Source organism: Pristiophorus japonicus, chromosome 7 (assembly GCF_044704955.1).
Source record: "Pristiophorus japonicus isolate sPriJap1 chromosome 7, sPriJap1.hap1, whole genome shotgun sequence".
Lineage (NCBI taxonomy): Eukaryota > Metazoa > Chordata > Chondrichthyes > Pristiophoridae > Pristiophorus > Pristiophorus japonicus.
Genome location: NC_091983.1, coordinates 242,327,802 through 242,347,093, shown reverse-complemented (window position 1 = coordinate 242,347,093; position 19,292 = coordinate 242,327,802). Strand labels below are relative to the sequence as shown.

Below are 19,292 nucleotides of genomic sequence, written 5' to 3'. Positions count from 1 at the left end.
AACTGATGTCACACAGTGCTACCCTACTGGCTGCAGCATGGCTGGTGGAAGGCTGCTGACTTTCAGTGGGGGATACTACAAATGACCTTGCTGGCTGACGTTGAAGAGCTGGTGGCTGGGAGTGTCAAATCAATAATCTTTTTATTCTTCCTCAATCTCCTCTCCCTCTTCTTGGTCACCTGGGCAGCTGCATTTCTTGAGTGTGTGAAATGAGAAAGGCACAAGGTTGGAGTTGTGGCGAGAGGAGGGCAGAAAAGCAAGAGGCACATGCCAGAAGGAGGATAACGTATGAGGATATCAACATCTTGTATCATTTCAGCCCCACCACTCGCCAAGCGCTCAGCCATGCCCCTGCCAAGATTGGCCTGCACCCTCTCCTCCAAGGGGATGAGCTGAGGCTAGGAATGGGAGACATGCGTTGTGATTGGTGCAGATTGTTGGTAGATGAGTGATTGGGGATGAGGATCGTGCATAGAGCAGTGTGTGAGGCTAGTCGTAAAGTTGGTAGGAGAGGGCTTTTGAAAATGCATTCACTAACTTTGACCAGTGGTCTGAGGTCATGACATTTCTTTGGGCATTGGAGCCAGGTGGTGGTGGTGACAATGTTGGCAGTGATGGCCTCAGTAATGTACTTTTACATCATTCTTTCTGGAGAGCCATCTGGACCCTGTGGATAGAGGGCCTGTCTTGCAGTGCTGACCCCTGTACAATACTGGAGTGCTGCATGCGAGACCCTGGGTGCCCCTTCCCTGGTTTGCTGAGCCATTTATATTAGTGCTGAGGCATTTTTCTCATTTTTTGAGGTTAGGAAGGGAATTCAGCTTTAAGAGCTGAATATTCATAGTTGGAACTTCTTTTCAATGTTCAGTATTTTTTTAAAGGCAGAAAGGGCTGAAAACTGCATTGTTTCACTTCATTTTAATTTATATTGCTTCAGTGTGCATGGTCCCTCTAATTCTCAGGCCTCTTCATTGCCTACAATTCCTTGTGAGCTCCACAGCCTTGCTTCCAGAGGCTGTGTGAGGCTTGCGCCGCACCTGCATACTTCGGGTTATGGGTGAGGGTCGTGCATTGAGCAGTGTGTGAGGCTAGTTGTAAAGTTGTTAGGAGACAGTTTTTGAAAACGCAATTACTAACCTTCATGTTGAATGCCTCCAACAATTCCACCAGGACGGCACTGCACAGCAGGTAAGTGCTATGCTAACAATCTCCTTCCCTCCAGATGAAATTTGCTCCATTAGCATTGCGGACATTTTCAGCAATCATTAACAACTTTAAGAACATAAGAAATAGGAGCAGAAGTAGGACATACGGCCTCCTCAGTTACTGTTCCCCTCTCCTTCAAATATGCTGTCAGAAGAACATAAGAAATAGGAGCAGGAGTAGGCCATACGGCCCCTCAAGCCTGCTCTGCCATTTAATATGATCACACAAACATAGAAACAGAAAATAGGTGCAGGAGTAGGCCATTCGGCCCTTCAAGCCTGCACCGCCATTCAATAAGATCATGGCTGATCATTCCTTCAGTACTCCTTTCCTGCTTTCTCTCCATATCCCTTGATCCCTTTAGCCATAAGTGCCATATCTAACTACCTCTTGAATATATCCAATGAACTGGCATCAACAACTCTCTGCGGCAGGGAATTCCACAGGTTAACAACTCTCTGAGTGAAGAAGTTTCTCCTCATCTCAGTCCTAAATGGCCTACCCCATATCCTAAGACTATGTCCCCTGATTCTGGACTTCCCCAACATCGGGAACATTCTACCCGCATCTAACCTGTCCAGTCCCGTCAGAATCTTATACATTTCTACGAGATCCCCTCTCATCCTTCTAAACTCCAGTGAATAAAGGCCCAGTCAATCCAGTCTCTCCTCACATGTCAGTCCAGCCATCCCGGGAATCAGTCTGGTGAACCTTCGCTGCATTCGCTCTATAGCAAGAATGTCCTTCCTCAGATTAGGAGACCAAAACTGAACACAATATTCCAGGTGAGGCCTCACCAAGGCCCTGTACAACTGCAGTAAGACCTCCCTGCTCCTATACTCAAATCCCATAGCTATGAAGGCCAACATACCATTTGCCTTCTTCACCGCCTGCTGTACCTGCATGCCAACTTTCAATGACTGATGAACCATGACACTGGTCTCGTTGCACCTCCCCTTTTCCTGATCTGCCGCTATTCAGATAATATTCTGCCTTCGTGTTTTTGCCCCCAGAATGGCTAACCTCACATTTATCCACATTGTACTGCATCTGCCATGCATTTGCCCACTCACCTAACCTGTCCAAGTCACCCTGCAGCCTCTTAGTGTCCTCCTCACAGCTCACACCGCTACCCAGTTTAGTGTCATCTGCAAACTTGGAGATATTACACTCAATTCCTTCATCCAAATCGTTAATGTATATTGCAAAGAGCTGGGGTCCCAGCACTGAGCCCTGCGGCACTCCACTAGTCACTGCCTGCCATTCTGAAAGGGACCCGTTTATCCCGACTCTCTGCTTCCTGTCTGCCAACCAGCTCTCTATCCACGTCAGTACATTACCTCCAATACCATGTGCTTTGATTTTGCACACAAATCTCTTGTGTGGGACCTTGTCAAAAGCCTTGTGAAAGTCCAAATATACCACATCCACTGGTTCTCCCTTGTCCACTCTACTAGTTACATCCTCAAAAAATTCCAGAAGATTCGACAAGCATGATTTCCCTTTCATAAATCCATGCTGACTTGGTCCGATCCTATCACTGCTTTCCAAATGCGCTGCTATTTCATCCTTAATGATTGATTCCAACATTTTCCCCCCTACTGATGTCAGGCTAACCGGTCTATAATTACCTGTTTTCTCTCTCCCTCCTTTTTTAAAAAGAGGTGTTACATTAGCTACCCTCCAGTTCATAGGAACTGATCCAGAGTCAATAGACTGTTGGAAAATGATCACCAATGCATCCACTATTTCTCGGGCCACATCCTTAAGTACTCTGGGATGCAGACTATCAGGCCCTGGGGATTTATCGGCCTTCAATCCCAGCAATTTCCCTAACACAATTTCCCACCTAATAAGGATATCCTTCAGTTCCTCCTTCTCACTCGACCCACTATCCCCTAGTACATTGTGTCTTCCTTCGTGAAGTCAGAACCGAAATATTTGTTCAATTGGTCTGCCATTTCTTTGTTCCCCATTGTAAATTCACCTGAATCCGACTGCAAGGGACCTACGTTTGTCTTCAGTAATCTTTTTCTCTTCACATATTTATAGAAGCTTTTGCAGTCAGTTTTTATGTTCCCTGCAAGCTTCCTCTCATACTCTATTTTCCCCCTCTTAATTAAATCCTTTGTCCTCCTCTGCTGAATTCTAAATTTCTCCCAATCCTCAGGTTTGTTACTTTTTCTGGCCAATTTATATGCCTCTTCTTTGGTTTTAACACTATTCTTAATTTCCCTTGTTAGCCAGATCATGGCTGATCCGATCATCGACTCAGCTCCATTTCCCTACCCATTCACCCCTTATTCCCGTTACCATTTAATAAACTGTCTATTTCTGTCTGAACTTTATTCAATGTCCCAGCTTCCACAGCTCTCTGAGACAGTGAATTCCACAGATTTACAACCCTCTGAGAGAAGAAATGTCTCCTCATCTCAGTTTTAAATGGGCGGACCCTCATTCTAAGATCATGCCCTCTAGTTCTAGTCTCCCCTATGAGTGGAAACATCCTCTCTGCATCCACCTTGTTGAGCCCCCTCATAATCTTATACGTTTCAATAAGATCACCTCTCATTCTTCTGAATTCCAATGAGTAGAGGCCCAACCTCCTCAACCTTTCCTCATAAGTCAACCCCCTCATCTCCGGAATCAACCTAATGAACCTTCTCTAAACTGCCTCCAAAGCAAGTATATCCTTTCGTAAATATGGAAACCAAAACTGCACGCAGTATTAACTTTACTGGCTGACACGAATTTCTCCCTTCAATCTTTAAATGCTTTGCCCTATATATACGTGCTCAAGGTTACATCCTCTGTGCTTTCATCTGATCAATATCTAGCTCCCTTTTTCCCACCCCCATGAAATTAAAATGGTGTCTGTCACTTGAGGTGAATTTGTATTGCAGGGAAGTATATAAGGGCAGTATAATCTGCTCAGTAACTGACCAATGGCAGCTGTCCTCCAACTTCCCCATCAGCTGATGACCTCCCCAGTGTTAAAGGCTAGTTTGAACAATAGGTAAAAACGCAAGCAGAGCACAGAAACACAAGCAGAGATGTGAGCATTAGGAAGATGAAGTTGGAGCTAACATTTGCACATATTTTCTTGGTGATTGACAAGTAGGCTACACAAAGAGAGTCATTACTGAGGACAAGATGAAACAGGGCATGTTGTAATCCAGAAGTGTTGCCTGGGTACTTCTTTTTATCTTTCCCAGCTTCAACAGGTCATTGAGTTTTTTTTTGGCATGAACAACTGCCCAGGGGCTTGTGCAGGTAGCACAGATGCTAGCGGCACCTACCTCCGCTAAGCAACATCCACTGATCTCAGCAATTTCTTTCCATCTACAACATAATTCCATGCCTCTTGTTCTGTATTTTCTGGAGTGTCAGCTCTAGTTCTGCCTATGTGAAATTTGCTGTCTAATGGCCAGAATGCGGCCTCATTGATATCAGGAATTTAATTCCTCCAGTAGCATGAGGAGTTCTACCATTTCTATCACCATCTACCTGCACCCGCTCCCCACTCCCTCCCTGCAAAATACAAGCATTTATTGAGAGGGAGCCTGCTGATCAGCATGGAAATTATTTGACCCATTTCCGGGCTGCAGCACGCTGGTCCCTCTAATGGTCCCGGCCTGCTGATGGTCTTGCAGGCCAGGACCACGCCGATTTCCGGGCCACCGCACACTGCTCCCTCTATTGGCCCTGGCCTGCTGATGGCCTGCAAGACCATCAGCAGGCCAGAGCCATTGGAGGGAGCAGCGTGCGGCGGTCTGGCGCGGAAATTGGCACGGTCCCAGCCTGCAAGACCATCAGCAGGCCGGGGCCATTGGAGGGAGCAGCATGCAGCAGAATACCACTGCAGGGAGCAGCGGGTGCTGCTGCAGGAGGGCGACGACTATGAAGCCAGGTCGCTGATTGCAGTGCGGGCAGGCACAGCAGGAGGGGCAAAGGAGTTTGTAGAGGGAAGTGACCGGGGCCCAGAAGAGGCATGAATCTGGGGCACAGAAGAGACAAGGGCCCAGGGGCAGCATGGGCCAGCCCACACTGCTTTATGTGTGCGCACTCGGTCTGTGCAGCAGAGTTGGTCTCCAGTTAGTCTTGGGTAATCCTTGCCGCTGGACCAAGACCTAGCTCTGTCAAGCCCGTGTGGTGGCTGGTGTACAATGGCCACCACATGTTAAAAAAATCCAAGCACAGGCATCTTCCACACTTCACGATGTAGTTCGGGATCTGGAATATTAGGTCCTTCATTGAAACACCTGTGAACTCATTCATTTTTAGCGTGGAAGCAAGTCATCCTCGCTTCGAGGGACTGCCTATGATGCATTTGACCTATAAAATGGTTGCGTGGCAATCGGGCAAGCAAAAGACCAGCATGCCCACACTTCCACTGATCACAACAGCTATGTTGAGAGTTCTGATCTATCTATCAGTTTATATTTATATGGTGTCAGTTAGAGCTTAAAAAATAGAAATTATATTTTAGTTTGATTGGCTCATAGATATTAGCATGTATAGCTAGAATATGTCTTTGAAAGCTACTTCTTATGAAAATAAGGTTGAAAATGTTTAAGGGAAAAATGTCCCACTTGTTAAATGCTGTCTATTAACATTAGTGACGATTGATGTTAGTCATTTTGCATGTTCACTTTTTTTCATTTGACATGTAGTTGGATACCCCAGTGATCGCAAAGGGCCCTGTGGAACTATGGTTAAGTGAGTTATTGCGTGTGCAGCAAGCTTCCTTGTGTACTGTGATTAAATTAGCATTTTACAACTTCAGTGAACCAGATTTCCAGCTAATACCTTTCCTCTATGATGCTCCTGGCCAGGTAAACTAATAAATATAGTTATGGTTTTGTTTTACTGATTCATGATTTACTGATACTCATTATCAGGCCTTGTGGATAGCCTGCGTTAGATTTTACAGATGCAAAGGCTATAATATGCCAGTTTGTTAAATAATTTGTATTAGTGCCTCCAACTCTTCTTGCTCAATTCATGCATCCTCTCCAATGCAGAATATATAGGCCCATTTCACCCCAATGTCTAGATATGAAACTTGGGAAAGGAGATATTTGATTATTTCCAGAAAGGCTTGATACGCTCGATATGAAAGTGGAATCCAGGAATAAGGAAGATAATTATCGAATCATAGAAATTTATAGCACAGAAGAAGGCCATTTGGCCCATCGTGCCCATCAAAAAAAGGTTATCCAGCCTAATCCCATTTTCCAGCTCTTGGTCCGTAGCCCTGTACGTTCAGCACTTCAGTGCATATCCAAGTACTTTTTAAATGCGATGAGGGTTTCTGCCTCTACCACCCCTTCAATCAGTGAGTTCCAGACTACCACCACCCTCTGGGTGAAGAAAGTTCTCCTCAACTCCCCTCTAATCCTTCTGCCAATTACTTTAACTATATGCCCCCTATGACCTCTTTGCTAAGGGAAATAAGTAATTACTATCCACTCGATCTAGTCCCCTCATAATTTTATTCCCCTCAATTAAATCTCCCTTCAGCCTCCTTTATGCCAGAAAACAATCCCAGCCTAGCCAATCTTTCCTCATAGCTAATTCTCCAGACCAGGCAACATCCTCATAAACTTTCTCTGTACCCTCTCTAATGTAATCACATCTTTCTTGTAATGTGGTAACCAGAACGGTACTCAGTACTCTAACTGTGGCCTAACTAGTGTTTTATACAGTTCTAACATAATTTCCCTACTCTTATATTCTATGACTCGGCTAATAAAGGAAAGTATCCCGTATGCCTTCTTACCCCCCCTTATCTACCTATCCTGCTACCTTCAGGAATCTGTGGACATGAACTCCCTCTGTACACTTTTCAGTATCCTATCATTTATTGTGTTTCCCGTACCTTGTCAGCCCTCCCCAAATGCATTACCTCACAGTTCTCTAAATTGAATTCTATTTGCCACTGTTCTGTTAGAGAGTGTTATTTTCATTCAATGAGATGTAACAAGCATTTAAATTATGAATGAAGGTTACAGAAGTTGGACTAGTAATCTTTGGAAAAGAAAAGATATCAAAATGACCTAACTTTATTTTTCAAGATTATGAAGAGGATTAGCAGTTATTTGAGGCATTTTTTCAAATGGTGACAGGTTTGAATACCAAGGAATACAAGTTAAAATTAGAAAGTTAGGAATAAAAAAGAAATCAGGTGGAATGTTTTACAAAAAGCATAACAAACTTGTAAAATAAATTAGGAGTAAGGTCATTAAAGTAATCAGCATATAGTGGGAGGATAGGAAGGCAAGGTTAAATTCAAATAGAAAGAATTAGGTTTACTGGGCTTTAGAAAGAAAATTCATCAGCTTCCCTTCCACCAATCAATAAGTTCCAGACACAATGAGGTCATAATTCAGCCTCCCGAAAATGCCTCTTACCGCCAGAAAGCAGTGGAGTCGAATGGCCACCGACTTGGAGTCAAATGGCTGCCGCTCGCGAAATTCTCCTCGGTGCTTTTTCTGGTGGTCCTCACTTCCATCCCGCTGCTGCCAACCCCTCCCAAGTGCATCTTCAAAGCGCGCACCACCAATCTCCCGTACCTCAAGCTAAATTCAAGGGAAAAATTCTTAGGGCCCTGAGCCCCAACAGTTTTTTCTGCCGGTGCACCGTGTTTGCAGTGTGTGTGACATGGCTGTGCGGCGGCCAGTCAAGGAGCGGGCACACTGCCGTGGCCGCCATTTTTTTTTGTCAGCCGACTGCCAGGTTGACCAGAACAATTATGCCCCTGGGTTCAGCCGGGCCGCCAACAGGTAGCCTGGCACCCCCTCTTGGGCCGAAACCCTTCCTGGTGGCCCAGTGGATCTAACTAAAACTCGCAACAACTCTCCCCTTTAAGTGAAGGGGAGAGACGTGGTGATGCACAAGCGTCTTGACGTCATCAGCGCTACGCTGATGACTGACAGCGGCGGTGACTCCGTCTCACCTCCACTTCCGCCCCTCTTGTGATCGATCTTCTGCTCTCTGTCCCCATTATGACTGACTTCCGGTCTGCTTGAAAAAAAATGACAAAGAGCTGAATTTTGCGCAAGCGTCCACCTTATCCACCGGGGAGATGAAACACAACACAAGCGGTAGGTGCGACCCATTTCGGGCGACGGTGAATTTAGGCCCCAATAAGTTAGTTTTTCAGGTTCATTTTTTGTGTAAGTATAGTCTGAGTCTGTGTCTCCTTTTGTGCCTACAGGTAGGAATTCTAGCAATTCAAATACTGTGGACACGGGACTCAGAGGAAGCAATTAACTTAGCAAAAGACAGTAAAAAGATCATGCAAACAACTAATCAGAAGTTCTTGGAACTGTTGAACTCTCTGATCAGCCAGACAACACACAACCTGACTAATTTTCAGAGAATCCAGTTTGAAACTCTTGTTACCATTCATGTTCACCAGAGGGACATATTTGATGACTTGGTACGATGAAATAATTTATATTTGTATTTTAATTCCAGTTTGTTGCACTTTTATACTGTTGGTTTACATCAACTCTTAAATCAGTCCCTATTCCTCCACTGCATTTGCCATTCCACAGAGGGGTGAATAGTGTTCTGGCATGCCTTCACACCCATTATTAAATATAGTGACATTTGACATTAAAAGTTGCAGTTTTATACCTTTATGCTGCCAAATACTCATTACTTGGCAATGATTAATATTGATATGTTGTGGCTCAAAGTAATCTAACTTACAAATAATTAATTGACTACATAACTATAATAAGTCACAAATCATTATTATTGTCTTCATCCTTTTCAATAATTAGCAACATAGGTTTAGGCCATTTAGCCCCTTAAGCCTGTTCCACAATTTAATGCGATCATGGCTGACCTGTGTTCTAACTCCACATACCCATCCCCTTATTACCTTTGGCGAACAAAATTCTATCAATCTCAGGTTTAAATTTCACAATTTACCTCGCATCAAGTGCCATTTGCAGAAGAGAGTTCCAAACTTCAATCACCCTTTCCATATAGAAGGGTTTCCTAACTTCACTATTGAAAGGTCTGGCTCTAATTTTTAGGCTATGACCCCCAATCCTAGAATCCCCAAACAACGGAAGTAGTTTCTCTCTATCTATCCTCAGTCCCCCTTAATATCTTGAAAACTTCGATCACATCACCCTTTAACCTTCTAAATTCCAGGGAATACAACCCTAGTTTGTGTTATCTCTCCTCGTAATTTAGCTTTTGGAGTTCATTCTAGTAAATCGAAGCTGCACTCCCTCCAAGGCCAATATACCAGCAGCAAGAGTGGGACCAGAGGAACAGCAGTGGTGGGGATAAAAGAAGCAGCGCCCGAGGCCCAAGATCAGCGGCGAGAGCAGGACCAGAGCAGCAGCAGCCGCAGGCTAAAAGGAGCAGCGCCCGAGGCCCAAGATCAGCGGCGAGAGCAGGACCAGAGCAGCAGCAGCCGCAGGCTAAAAGGAGCAGCGCCCGAGGCCCAAGATCAGCGGCGAGAGCAGGACCAGAGCAGCAGCAGCCGCAGGCTAAAAGGAGCAGCGCCCGAGGCCCAGGATCAGCGGCGAGAGCGGGACCTGAGAGCGGGACCTGAGGAGCAGAGGTGGCATGGATAAAAGGAGTTAGCTGGGAGTGGGAGCAACTTAACAAAGGCTAAAATCAAGTGTGACATCAGAGTGACGTCGGCTCAAGGGTAACAGCTGATTGGTGAGTAACCGGTGAGTGTATTTTTCTTCTAGTTTTAAGTTTATTTCATAGTCAAATAACTAGAGGCGTTTTAAGGCAGCTCAGCCCCGTGGAGTGTACATCCTGTGCCATGTGGGAAGACCTGGAGCTTCGCGTGGCCTGGATGACCACATGTGCAAGTAGTGTCACCAGCTACAGCAACTCGAGCTCCAGGTTTCGAGCTTGAGCGGCGGCTGGAGTCACTGCGGTGCATCCACAAGGCTGAGAACTTTGTGGATAGCACGTTTCTGGAGGTGGCCACCCGGCAGCTTAAGAGTGTGCAGGCAGAGAGGAAATGGGTGACCACCAGACAGAAGAGGAGGACCAGGCAGGTAGTGAAAGAATCTCCTGAGCACCTCGCACTTTCAAACCAGTATTCTGTTCTGAGTATTGGTGGGGGCAATGGTTTCACTGGGGAACGCAGCCAAGTTCACGGCACCACAGGTGGCTCAGCTGCACAGTGGGGAGGAAGAAGAGTGTAAGAGCAATAGTGGTAGGGGATTCGATAGTTAGGGGAGCAGACAGGTGTTTCTGCAGCCGTAGAAATGACTCCAGGATGGTATGTTGCCTCCCTGGTGCCAGGGTCAAGGATGTCATCGAGCAGCTGCAGAGCATTCTGCGGGGAGAGGGCGAGCAGCCAGAGGTCGTGGTCCATATCGGGACCATTGACATAAGTAGAAAGAGGAACAAGGTCCTGCAGGCATATTTTAGGGAGCTAAGAGAGAGATTAAAAAGCTGGACCTCAAAGGTAGTAATCTCGGGATTACTCCCAGTGCCACGTGCTGTTGACTACAAAGATAGAAGGATAGGACAGATCAATGCATGGCTGGAGAGATGATGCAGGAGGAAGGACTTTAGATTACTGAGGTATTGGGACTGTTTCTGGGGGAGGTGGGACCAGTACAAGCCAATAGAAAATAGACAACAAGGAAGTTTGGCAGTGCTAAATGGTTTATACTTCAATCCAAGGAGTATAGGGAATAAGGCTGATGTGCTGAGAGCACATATAGACACTTGGGAGTATGATATTATAGCTATTACTGAGACATGGCTGAAAGAAGGGCAGAAACATAGAAACATAGAAAATAGGTGCAGGAGTAGGCCATTCAGCCCTTCGAGCCTGCACCACCATGCAATAAGATCATGGCTGATCATTCCCTCAGTACCCCTTTCCTGCTTTCTCTCCATACCCCTTAATCCCTTTAGCCGTAAGGGCCATATCTACCTCCCTCTTGAATATATCCAATGAACTGGCATCAACAACTCTCTGCGGCAGGGAATTCCATAGGTTAACAACTCTCTGAGTGAAGAGTTTCTCCTCATCTCAGTCCTAAATGGCCTATCCCTTATCCTAAGACTATGTCCCCTGGTTCTGGACCTCCCCAACATCGGGAACATTCTACCCACATCTAACCTGTCCAGTCCCGTCAGAATCATATACGTTTCTATGAGATCCCCTCATAGGCTCAACATTTCTGGTTGCGGGGTTCTCAGATGGGATAGAGAGGGGGTAAAAAAGGATGGGGGGTCACAGTATTTTATTAAATAAACAGTTACACCTGTGAGGAGAGATTATATGTTGGAAGGATCATCAAATGAGGCCATATGGGTCGAATTGAAGAACAAAAAAGGGGTGATCATACTGCTGGGAGTGTACTATAGCCCCAAACAGTTAGAAAAGATAGAAGAGCAAATATGTCGGCAAATTTCTGAGAAGTGCAAAAACTATAGGGTAGTAATAGTAGGGGATTCCAACTACCCTAATATTAACTGGAACAAAATTAGTGTGAAAAGTAGAGGGTGCGGAATTCCTAAAATTCATTCAAATGAACTTTTTACCGAGTATGTAGCAAGCCCAACACGAGAGGAAGCAGTTCTGGACTTCGTTTTAGGAAATGAAGCTGGGCAGGTGGAAGGGGTATCAAAGAGCGTTTTGGTGCTATTAAGAAAGAAACAAAATCTTGGATTTCTATAGTGCCTTTCACAACCACCGGACGTCTCAAAGCGCTTTACAGCCAATGAAGTAATTTTGGTGTGTAGTCACTGTCTAATGTGGGAAATGCGGCAGCTAATTTGCGCACAAGTAAACTCCCACAAACAGCAATGTGATAATGACCAGATAATCTATATTTATTATGTTGATTGAGGGATAAATATTGGCTGGGACACTTGGGGATAACTCCCCTGCTCTCCTTCAAAATAGTGTCATGGGATTTTTTTATGTCCACTTGAGAGAGCAGACGGGACCTCGGTTTAACGTCTCATCTGAAAGAAGGCACCGAAGACAGTGCAGCACTCCCTCAGCACTGCACTGAAGTGCCAGCTTAGATATTTTTTGTGCTCAAGTCCCTGAAGTGGAACTTGAACCCAATAAACGTCCTGACTCAGAGGTGAGAGTGCTACCCACTGAGCCCCAGCTTACACTCTAGTGATCATAATTAAGTTAGATTTAGGATAGTTATGGAAAAAGACAAAGATAGACCAGCAATAAAAGTTCTGAATCGGGGAAAAGATAATTTTGATAAGCTGGGAGGTAATTTAGCCATAGTGGACTAGAAACAGCTACTTGAATGTAGATCAGTGCCAGAGCAGTGGGAGGCATTCAAGGAGGAGATCCGAAGGGTTCGGAGCAAGTATATTCCCTTAAAGAAAAAGGTGGGACTAACAAATCTAGAACCTCCTGGATGTCAAGATACATACAGGGTAGGTTAAAGAAAAAAGGGAGGTTTATGATAGATACTGAGGGCTCAATACTGCAGAAACTCTAGACGAGTATAGAAAGTGCAGGGGTGAAATTAAAAAGGAAATTAGGAAAACAAACAGAGAGCATAAAAAAATGTTGGCAAGTAAAATCAAGGTAAAACCAAAGATGTTTTATAACTACAATAAGAGCAAGAGGATAACAAAAGAAAGAGCAGAACATAAGAACATACGAAATAGGAGCAGGAGCAGGCCATCTGGCCCCTTGAGCCTGCTCCGCCCTTCAATAAGATTATGGCTGATCTGATCTTGGCCTCCTCCACTTTCCTGCCCGCTCCCCATAACCCTTGACTCACTTATCCTTCAAAAATCTGTCTATCTCCACTGTAAATATATTCAATGTCCCAGCCTCCATAGCTCCATGGGGTAGAGAATTCCAAAGATTCACGACCCTCTGAGAGAAGAAATTCTTCCTCATTTCCGTTTTAAATGGGCGGCCCTTTATTTTGAGACTATGCCCCTTTGTTCTAGATTCCCCTACGAGAGGGAACATGCTCTCTGCATCTACCCTGTCAAGCCCCCTCAGAATCTTATACATTTCAAAAAGATCACTTCTCAGTCTTCTAAACTCCATTGAGTATAGGCCCAACCTGCTCAACATTTTTTCACATGACATCCCCTTCATCTCAGGAATCAATCTCGTGTACCTTCTCTGAACTGCCTCCAATGCAAGTATATCCTTGCAGAGTTATTGAGCTGCAGTGTAATGTAACCAAATTTGCTGATGATACAAAGATAGGTGGGAAAGCAAATTGTGAGGAGGATGCAAAGAATCTGCAAAGTGATATAGATTGGCTAAGTGAGTGGGCAAAAATTTGACAGAACGAGTATAATGTGGGAAAATGTAGGAAATTGGTAGGAAAAATAAAAAAGCAAATTATTATTTAAATGGGGAGAGATTACAACATGCTGCATACAGAGGGATCTGCTGGTTCTTGTACATGAAACTCAGAAAGTTAGCATGCAGATACAGCAAGTAATTAGGAAGGCAAATGGAACGTTGGCCTTTATTGCAAGGGGGATGGAGTATAAAAGTAAGGATTTCCTGCAACAACTGTACAGGGCATTGGTGAGAGCACACCTGGAGTACTGTGTACAGTTTTGGTCTCCTTATTTAGGGCCCAAGTTTTCGAAGCTGGTGAAAACGGCGCACCTCCATGAATTAAGTAACCTGTCTGGGAAAAGAAGTGTGCCGAAATCTTACCGGGGAATTCTCCGGTCGTCCTGGAGCGTGGCATGGCGCAGCGAAGTCTCCCTGGGGCGGAGCAAGTCGATCGCAGCTAGCAGGGGGGCGGGGCTAGGGATCAGCATTCTTCTGAGTGCCGGAAGCGTTGCGCATGTGCGTTGGAGCGTGCGCGCATGCGCAATGGCTCAGCAGGGCATTTTTCCATGGGAGTGTTTTTCTTTTGAAAATGATGGCTACTCCTTTTGTGGAAGCATCCTTTCATTGGTGAATGTATTTTCACTGGTTTCTGTGCATAGCATACAGTGTAATATTGAGTTCTAGTAATCAGTTCTGCAGTATTGTTTTTCCCCCAGTCTGTCTTTGAATGGTGTGGGGACCAGGGAGGTGATCGGTGGGGGAGAAGCATGGGAAAGGATGGAGGAGCATGGGTTTGGGGGCACTTGAAATGATCGGAGGGCCAGAAGAAAGAGCAGAGGTGCCTATACCAATTGGGGGGCCGTAGCAGCGAGGGTCCGTGGTTACTGCATATTACAGCAATTATTTGTCCAGTCCCTTCCACGTTCAGCCCCTGTTCAGCCTCTCACCCCTTCCTGTTCAACCACTCCCCCTCCACCCCCCCTCCCTCCTCACCCCCACCCCCATCCCCTCACCCCTCTCCCCCCCGCTCCCACCCACTCCTCCCCCACCAACCCCCCCTCCCCCAAGCCCTCTCCCCCCCAAGCCCCTCTCCACCTCCCCCACCCCCTCTCTCCCCTCCCCCACCCCCCTCCCCTCTCCCCCCCTCCTACCCCTCACTGTCAGAAACAGAGAGAGAGACACTGACAGAGACAGAGAGACACTGACAGAGACACTGACAGAGACACGGAGAGAGGCTGACAGAAACACCTTCCCTTCACATAAAGATTGGACTTCTATTTTTTATTTGTTATTGATTGGTTGCTTATTACTTTGGTCTTGGTGCTTAAGGTGCAGGGTTCCTTCTATTTTTTATTAATTAATTGTTTATTACTTTTTGTACTTCGTTTAGTGCTTGGTGCTTTAAATATACTGCTTTGTTTAGTGCTTAGTGCTTTAAATGTACTTTGCTTCTTTAATGTTGTTGTGAAGGTGTTTAGTGCTTTGGAAAATCCTCCAACTTCCCTTCCCCACCCCCTGTTGTGATGTTGATGTGTCCTTTGTGTTTAATGCTTCCCCCCCCCACCACCTCCGTCTCCGTGCCTGCATTAAACTTAACTCTCGGTAAGGTTTTTCAGAACTTACAAAAGTGGACACTTACTCCATTCTGTTAGTTTGGAGTATGTTTTCACTGCCGAAACTTGCAAAACAGGCCTAAATGGCTGGACACACCCCCTTTTGAAAAAGAATATCTGAACTAAAACAAACCTAACTCACTAGAACTGGAGCAAACTAAGTGCCGAGAATTTTGATTTCTAAGATACTCCAAACTAAGCTAGTTGCTCCAAGAAAATTGGAGCAACTCCATCCGAAACTTGGGCCATTTGTGGGATCTCGCAGTTGGCATCACCCAGGTGACTAATACCATTTTGACAAGTCAGCCAATGATATCAACGTTGCCACTGATGAGCCAATGTTACTGAGAGGGCTCTCTGCTTTGTGGTGGCTACCCATAGATGCAGGGTGGCATCGACTGTACAAATGTGACATAAGATATAAGAAATAGGAGCAGAAGTAGACCCTATGGCCCCTCGAGCCTGCTCCACCATTCAATAAGATCATTGACCTCAAATCCACTTTCCCGGCCGATCTCCATATCCCTTTATTCCTCATGACTCCAAAAATCCATCTATCTCAGCCTTGAACATATTTGGAAACTCAGCATAGACAGCTCTCTGGGGCAGAGAATTCCTCCTCATCTCTGTCTTAAATGGCCTACCTCTTATCCTGAGACTGTGCCCCCTAGTTCTGGACACTCCAGCCAGGGGAAACAACCTCTCAGCATCTACCCTGTCAATCCCCTTCAGAATCGTGTATGTTTCAATGAGATCACCTCTCATTCTTCTGAACTCCAGAGAGTATAGACCCATTCTATACAATCGCTCATCATAAGACAGCCCTCTCCCAGGAATCAATCCCATAAACCTCCTTTGTACTGCCTCCAAGGCAAGTATATCCTTCCTTAGCTAAAGAGACCAAAACTGTGCACTGTACATCAGCTGTAGTCTCACCAAGGCCCTGTACAATTGTAGCAAGACTTCCTTACTCTTACTGTGGCCATGAAGACATCCCATAATCACCTAGGTGTGTTTATGAATCTGTACAGGCTTGCATTCCCTCAATATGCGGCTCGTCTGCAACCATAAAAAGATGAATATGCATGTGTGTGCCAAATTCCCTGGCAGTTGTTGTGACTCTTTTGTGTTGGGTCACTCACCCCCCCTCAGCTCTTCGCACCTCCAAACAGACTTACCGGCCGGCTGCTTGGAGCCAAGGACTATTCACTGAAGACGTGGCTCATGACACCCCTGAGGAGGCCAAGAACTGAGGCAGTGGATTGTTATAATGAGAGCCACATCTGATGTGTCATAGAACAAGCATAGACCAAAAAGTGGTGCAAAGGAAAACATATATGTGTGCAATCAAAACCGTTAGGCTGTGAACTAAATCTGTCTCATTATTCATTATTAAATCTAATAAGACCTGCCCCGTTGTTAACCATAAAGGCTTCCACTCCCCCACTCCTCGCGGCCTCCCACATTCTGCCTTACGTAAACTAGAGGTGATCCAAAACTCGGCTGCCTGTGTCCTAACTCGCACCAAGTCCCGCTCGCCCATCACCGCCCATGCTCGCTGACCTACATTGGCTTCCGATTAAGCAACGCGTCGATTTAAAAATTCTCATCCTCATTTTCAAATCCTTCCATGACCTCATCCCTACCTATCTCTGTACTCTCCTCCAGCCCCACAACCCCCCCTCCCCCCCACCAAGATGTCTGCTCTCCTCTAATTCTGCCCTTTTGAGCATCTCTGATTTTAATCGCACAATCATTGGTGACTGTGCCTTCTGTTGCCGAGGCTCCAAGCTCTGGAACTGCCTGCCTAATCCTCTCCACCTCTCTAGCTCTTTTTCCTCCTTCAAGTCGCTCCTTAAAACATACACAGTACTCCAAATGTGGTCTAACCAAGGTTTGATACAAGTTTAGCATAACTTCACTACTTTTTAATTATATCTCTCTAGAAATAAACCCTAGTGCTTGGTTTGCTTTTTTATGGCCTTGTTAACCTGTGTCGATATTTTTAGTGATTTGTGTACTCCTAGATTCCTTTGCTCCTCTACACCAGTTAGATTTGTATTTTACAAGTAATATTTTTCTTACCAAAATGTAATGCCTCACATTTATCAGTGTTGAATTTCATTTGCCAATTATATGCCCACTTTGCAAGTTTATTAATGTCTTCTTGTGATTTGTTGAAAATTAACTGAAAATATCAAATAGAAACATTCACCAATAGGAACATAAACTGAATCGAGCCAAACATGCAAAACCTTAGATTTAACGACTTTACACGGCGGGTGGGGAATGTGTGCACCAGACTGCCCGGGGATACAGTGAGGGCATTGCTGACTTGCTTTATACAGGAATGTACATTGAATTGGCACTGATCTGGCAAAAGTCTCTTCTGGTTACTTGGAATGAGCCTATTGCACAAAGGTTCAGAGCTGTCGTCACTTCATTGTCATTATTTGTTGCCGTTTTCATTCATTGAGTTGCAAGTTTATTTGCTTCAGACAAAATAATGGTGGATGAAAAGGTGAGTGATATGTGCTACAGTCTAATGCCATTTACATCAAAAACATCTTCGAGGAGTCTTTCCCTTGCAATTCTCTAGATCGGTAAATCATACTTACTCCTACTGATAAAAGGATTATATTTAAATGTAAAAAATGGTTATGTTCTTTATTTCATATGATGTTTTCTGTTTATGATCATGTTGTTACTCATATATACAGGTTAATATTATACTTACTTTCTGTTCTCTTTTCTCCTAATAGGTAAAAATGCATATCAAAACAGCGAGTGACTTTGAATGGTTGAAACAAAGCAGATTTTATTTCAGAGATGACACACAAGATGTAAGAGTGGGGATCACTGATGTGGAGTTTATCTATCAGAATGAATTTCTGGGCTGCACTGATCGACTTGTCATCACACCTTTGACAGACAGGTGAGGGTAGTTCTTTGACACTTCACTCGGCTTATTTTTGTTTTTTTGCATTATTACTGCGATGATAAACAATTTCGAACTCGATTTTTCTCTAAATGACCTAGCCCAGTGACTCTGGGCCCCTAGATCCCGATCACGACTCCAGGCCACCTGTCTCGATCCCAATCGCGACCCCGGGCCTCGGTGACTCCAGGCCACCTGTCCCGATCCCAACTCACGGCTCCGACTCTGTTGTCATACCCGCAGAGGCGCTACAACTCCAGCAGCGGTCTGACTTTCCTCCATGCCTCGCCAGAGGGCTATTGCGCTGCACTGCACTGCACCGCATCACCTCTATTGCAAATGAAGACCAAGACCCAATATCTGGCTGAATCCCAGACCTCACCATTCTGGTGCAGGATATTTACTCCTTCCTCAACCCCGCCCGGGACCGTCACTGCTCAGTCCCAAGATCCCTTTAACCCTTCCGGGGTCTCTCTGCGATGCTCTGGTGTGGGCACTGTGGCTTCTCATTCTCATGCTCCCTTTTACCACCTGAAACAGTTACTGGAGCTGCAGGAAGGCGTCCCATAGGATCATAGAAATTTAAGGCACAGAAAGAGGCATTCGGCCATCATATCCGTGCAGGCAGAAAAAGAGCTATCCAGCTTAATGCCACTTTCCAGCTCTTGGATACGGCACTTTAAGTGCCCTGAGGTGGATCCCACATTGAAGAGGCTGCTACTGAAGGCAGGAGTTACTTTGCTTACTTTCTTTTTTACGTGAGCGGTTTAGTCAGGGTTGCTTCAAAGGAAGATGGTTGCCCATTGGAGACTGAGGACAGCTACCCCCTTCTCCTCAGTACTGAAAGACTGAAGACAGCTCCCCGCCCCCACATCCAATACTGAGAGGGGGAGGACAGCTCACCACCAGTGTTTCCTTTCATTTCTTCTCTGCGCGGCCCATTCAAAACACTCAGAGACCGAGGACACTCTGCCCCCCAATACTCAGAAACCAAGGACACTCCACCCCCCAATACTCAGAGACCGAGGACTCTACCCCCCCCAATACTCAGAGACCGAGAACAGTTCCCCCTTCAATACTCAGAGACCGAGGACAGCTCCCCCCTTCAATATTGAGAGCCTGAGGACAGATCTTCCACCCACCCACAATACTGAGAGACTGAGGACAGCTGCCCCAGCCCCAGTGTAAGATTTGTAAGATTTGTCAGAAGAGACCTGTCTGTGACCACAACAAACCACAC

At 45.5% G+C, this 19,292-nt stretch overlaps 1 protein-coding gene across 1 annotated transcript in view; it reads left to right on the top strand.

Moving 5' to 3' along the window:
• Positions 1-19,292, top strand: part of LOC139266712 (dynein axonemal heavy chain 8-like) — a 2,132,242-nt gene that overhangs the window by 1,510,923 nt on the left and 602,027 nt on the right. Inside the window, exons 47-49 of the mRNA XM_070884298.1 lie at positions 5,880-6,041; positions 8,426-8,650; positions 17,877-18,049. Coding sequence (XP_070740399.1) covers positions 5,880-6,041; positions 8,426-8,650; positions 17,877-18,049 — 560 coding nt within the window. The remainder of the gene's footprint in view (positions 1-5,879; positions 6,042-8,425; positions 8,651-17,876; positions 18,050-19,292) is intronic.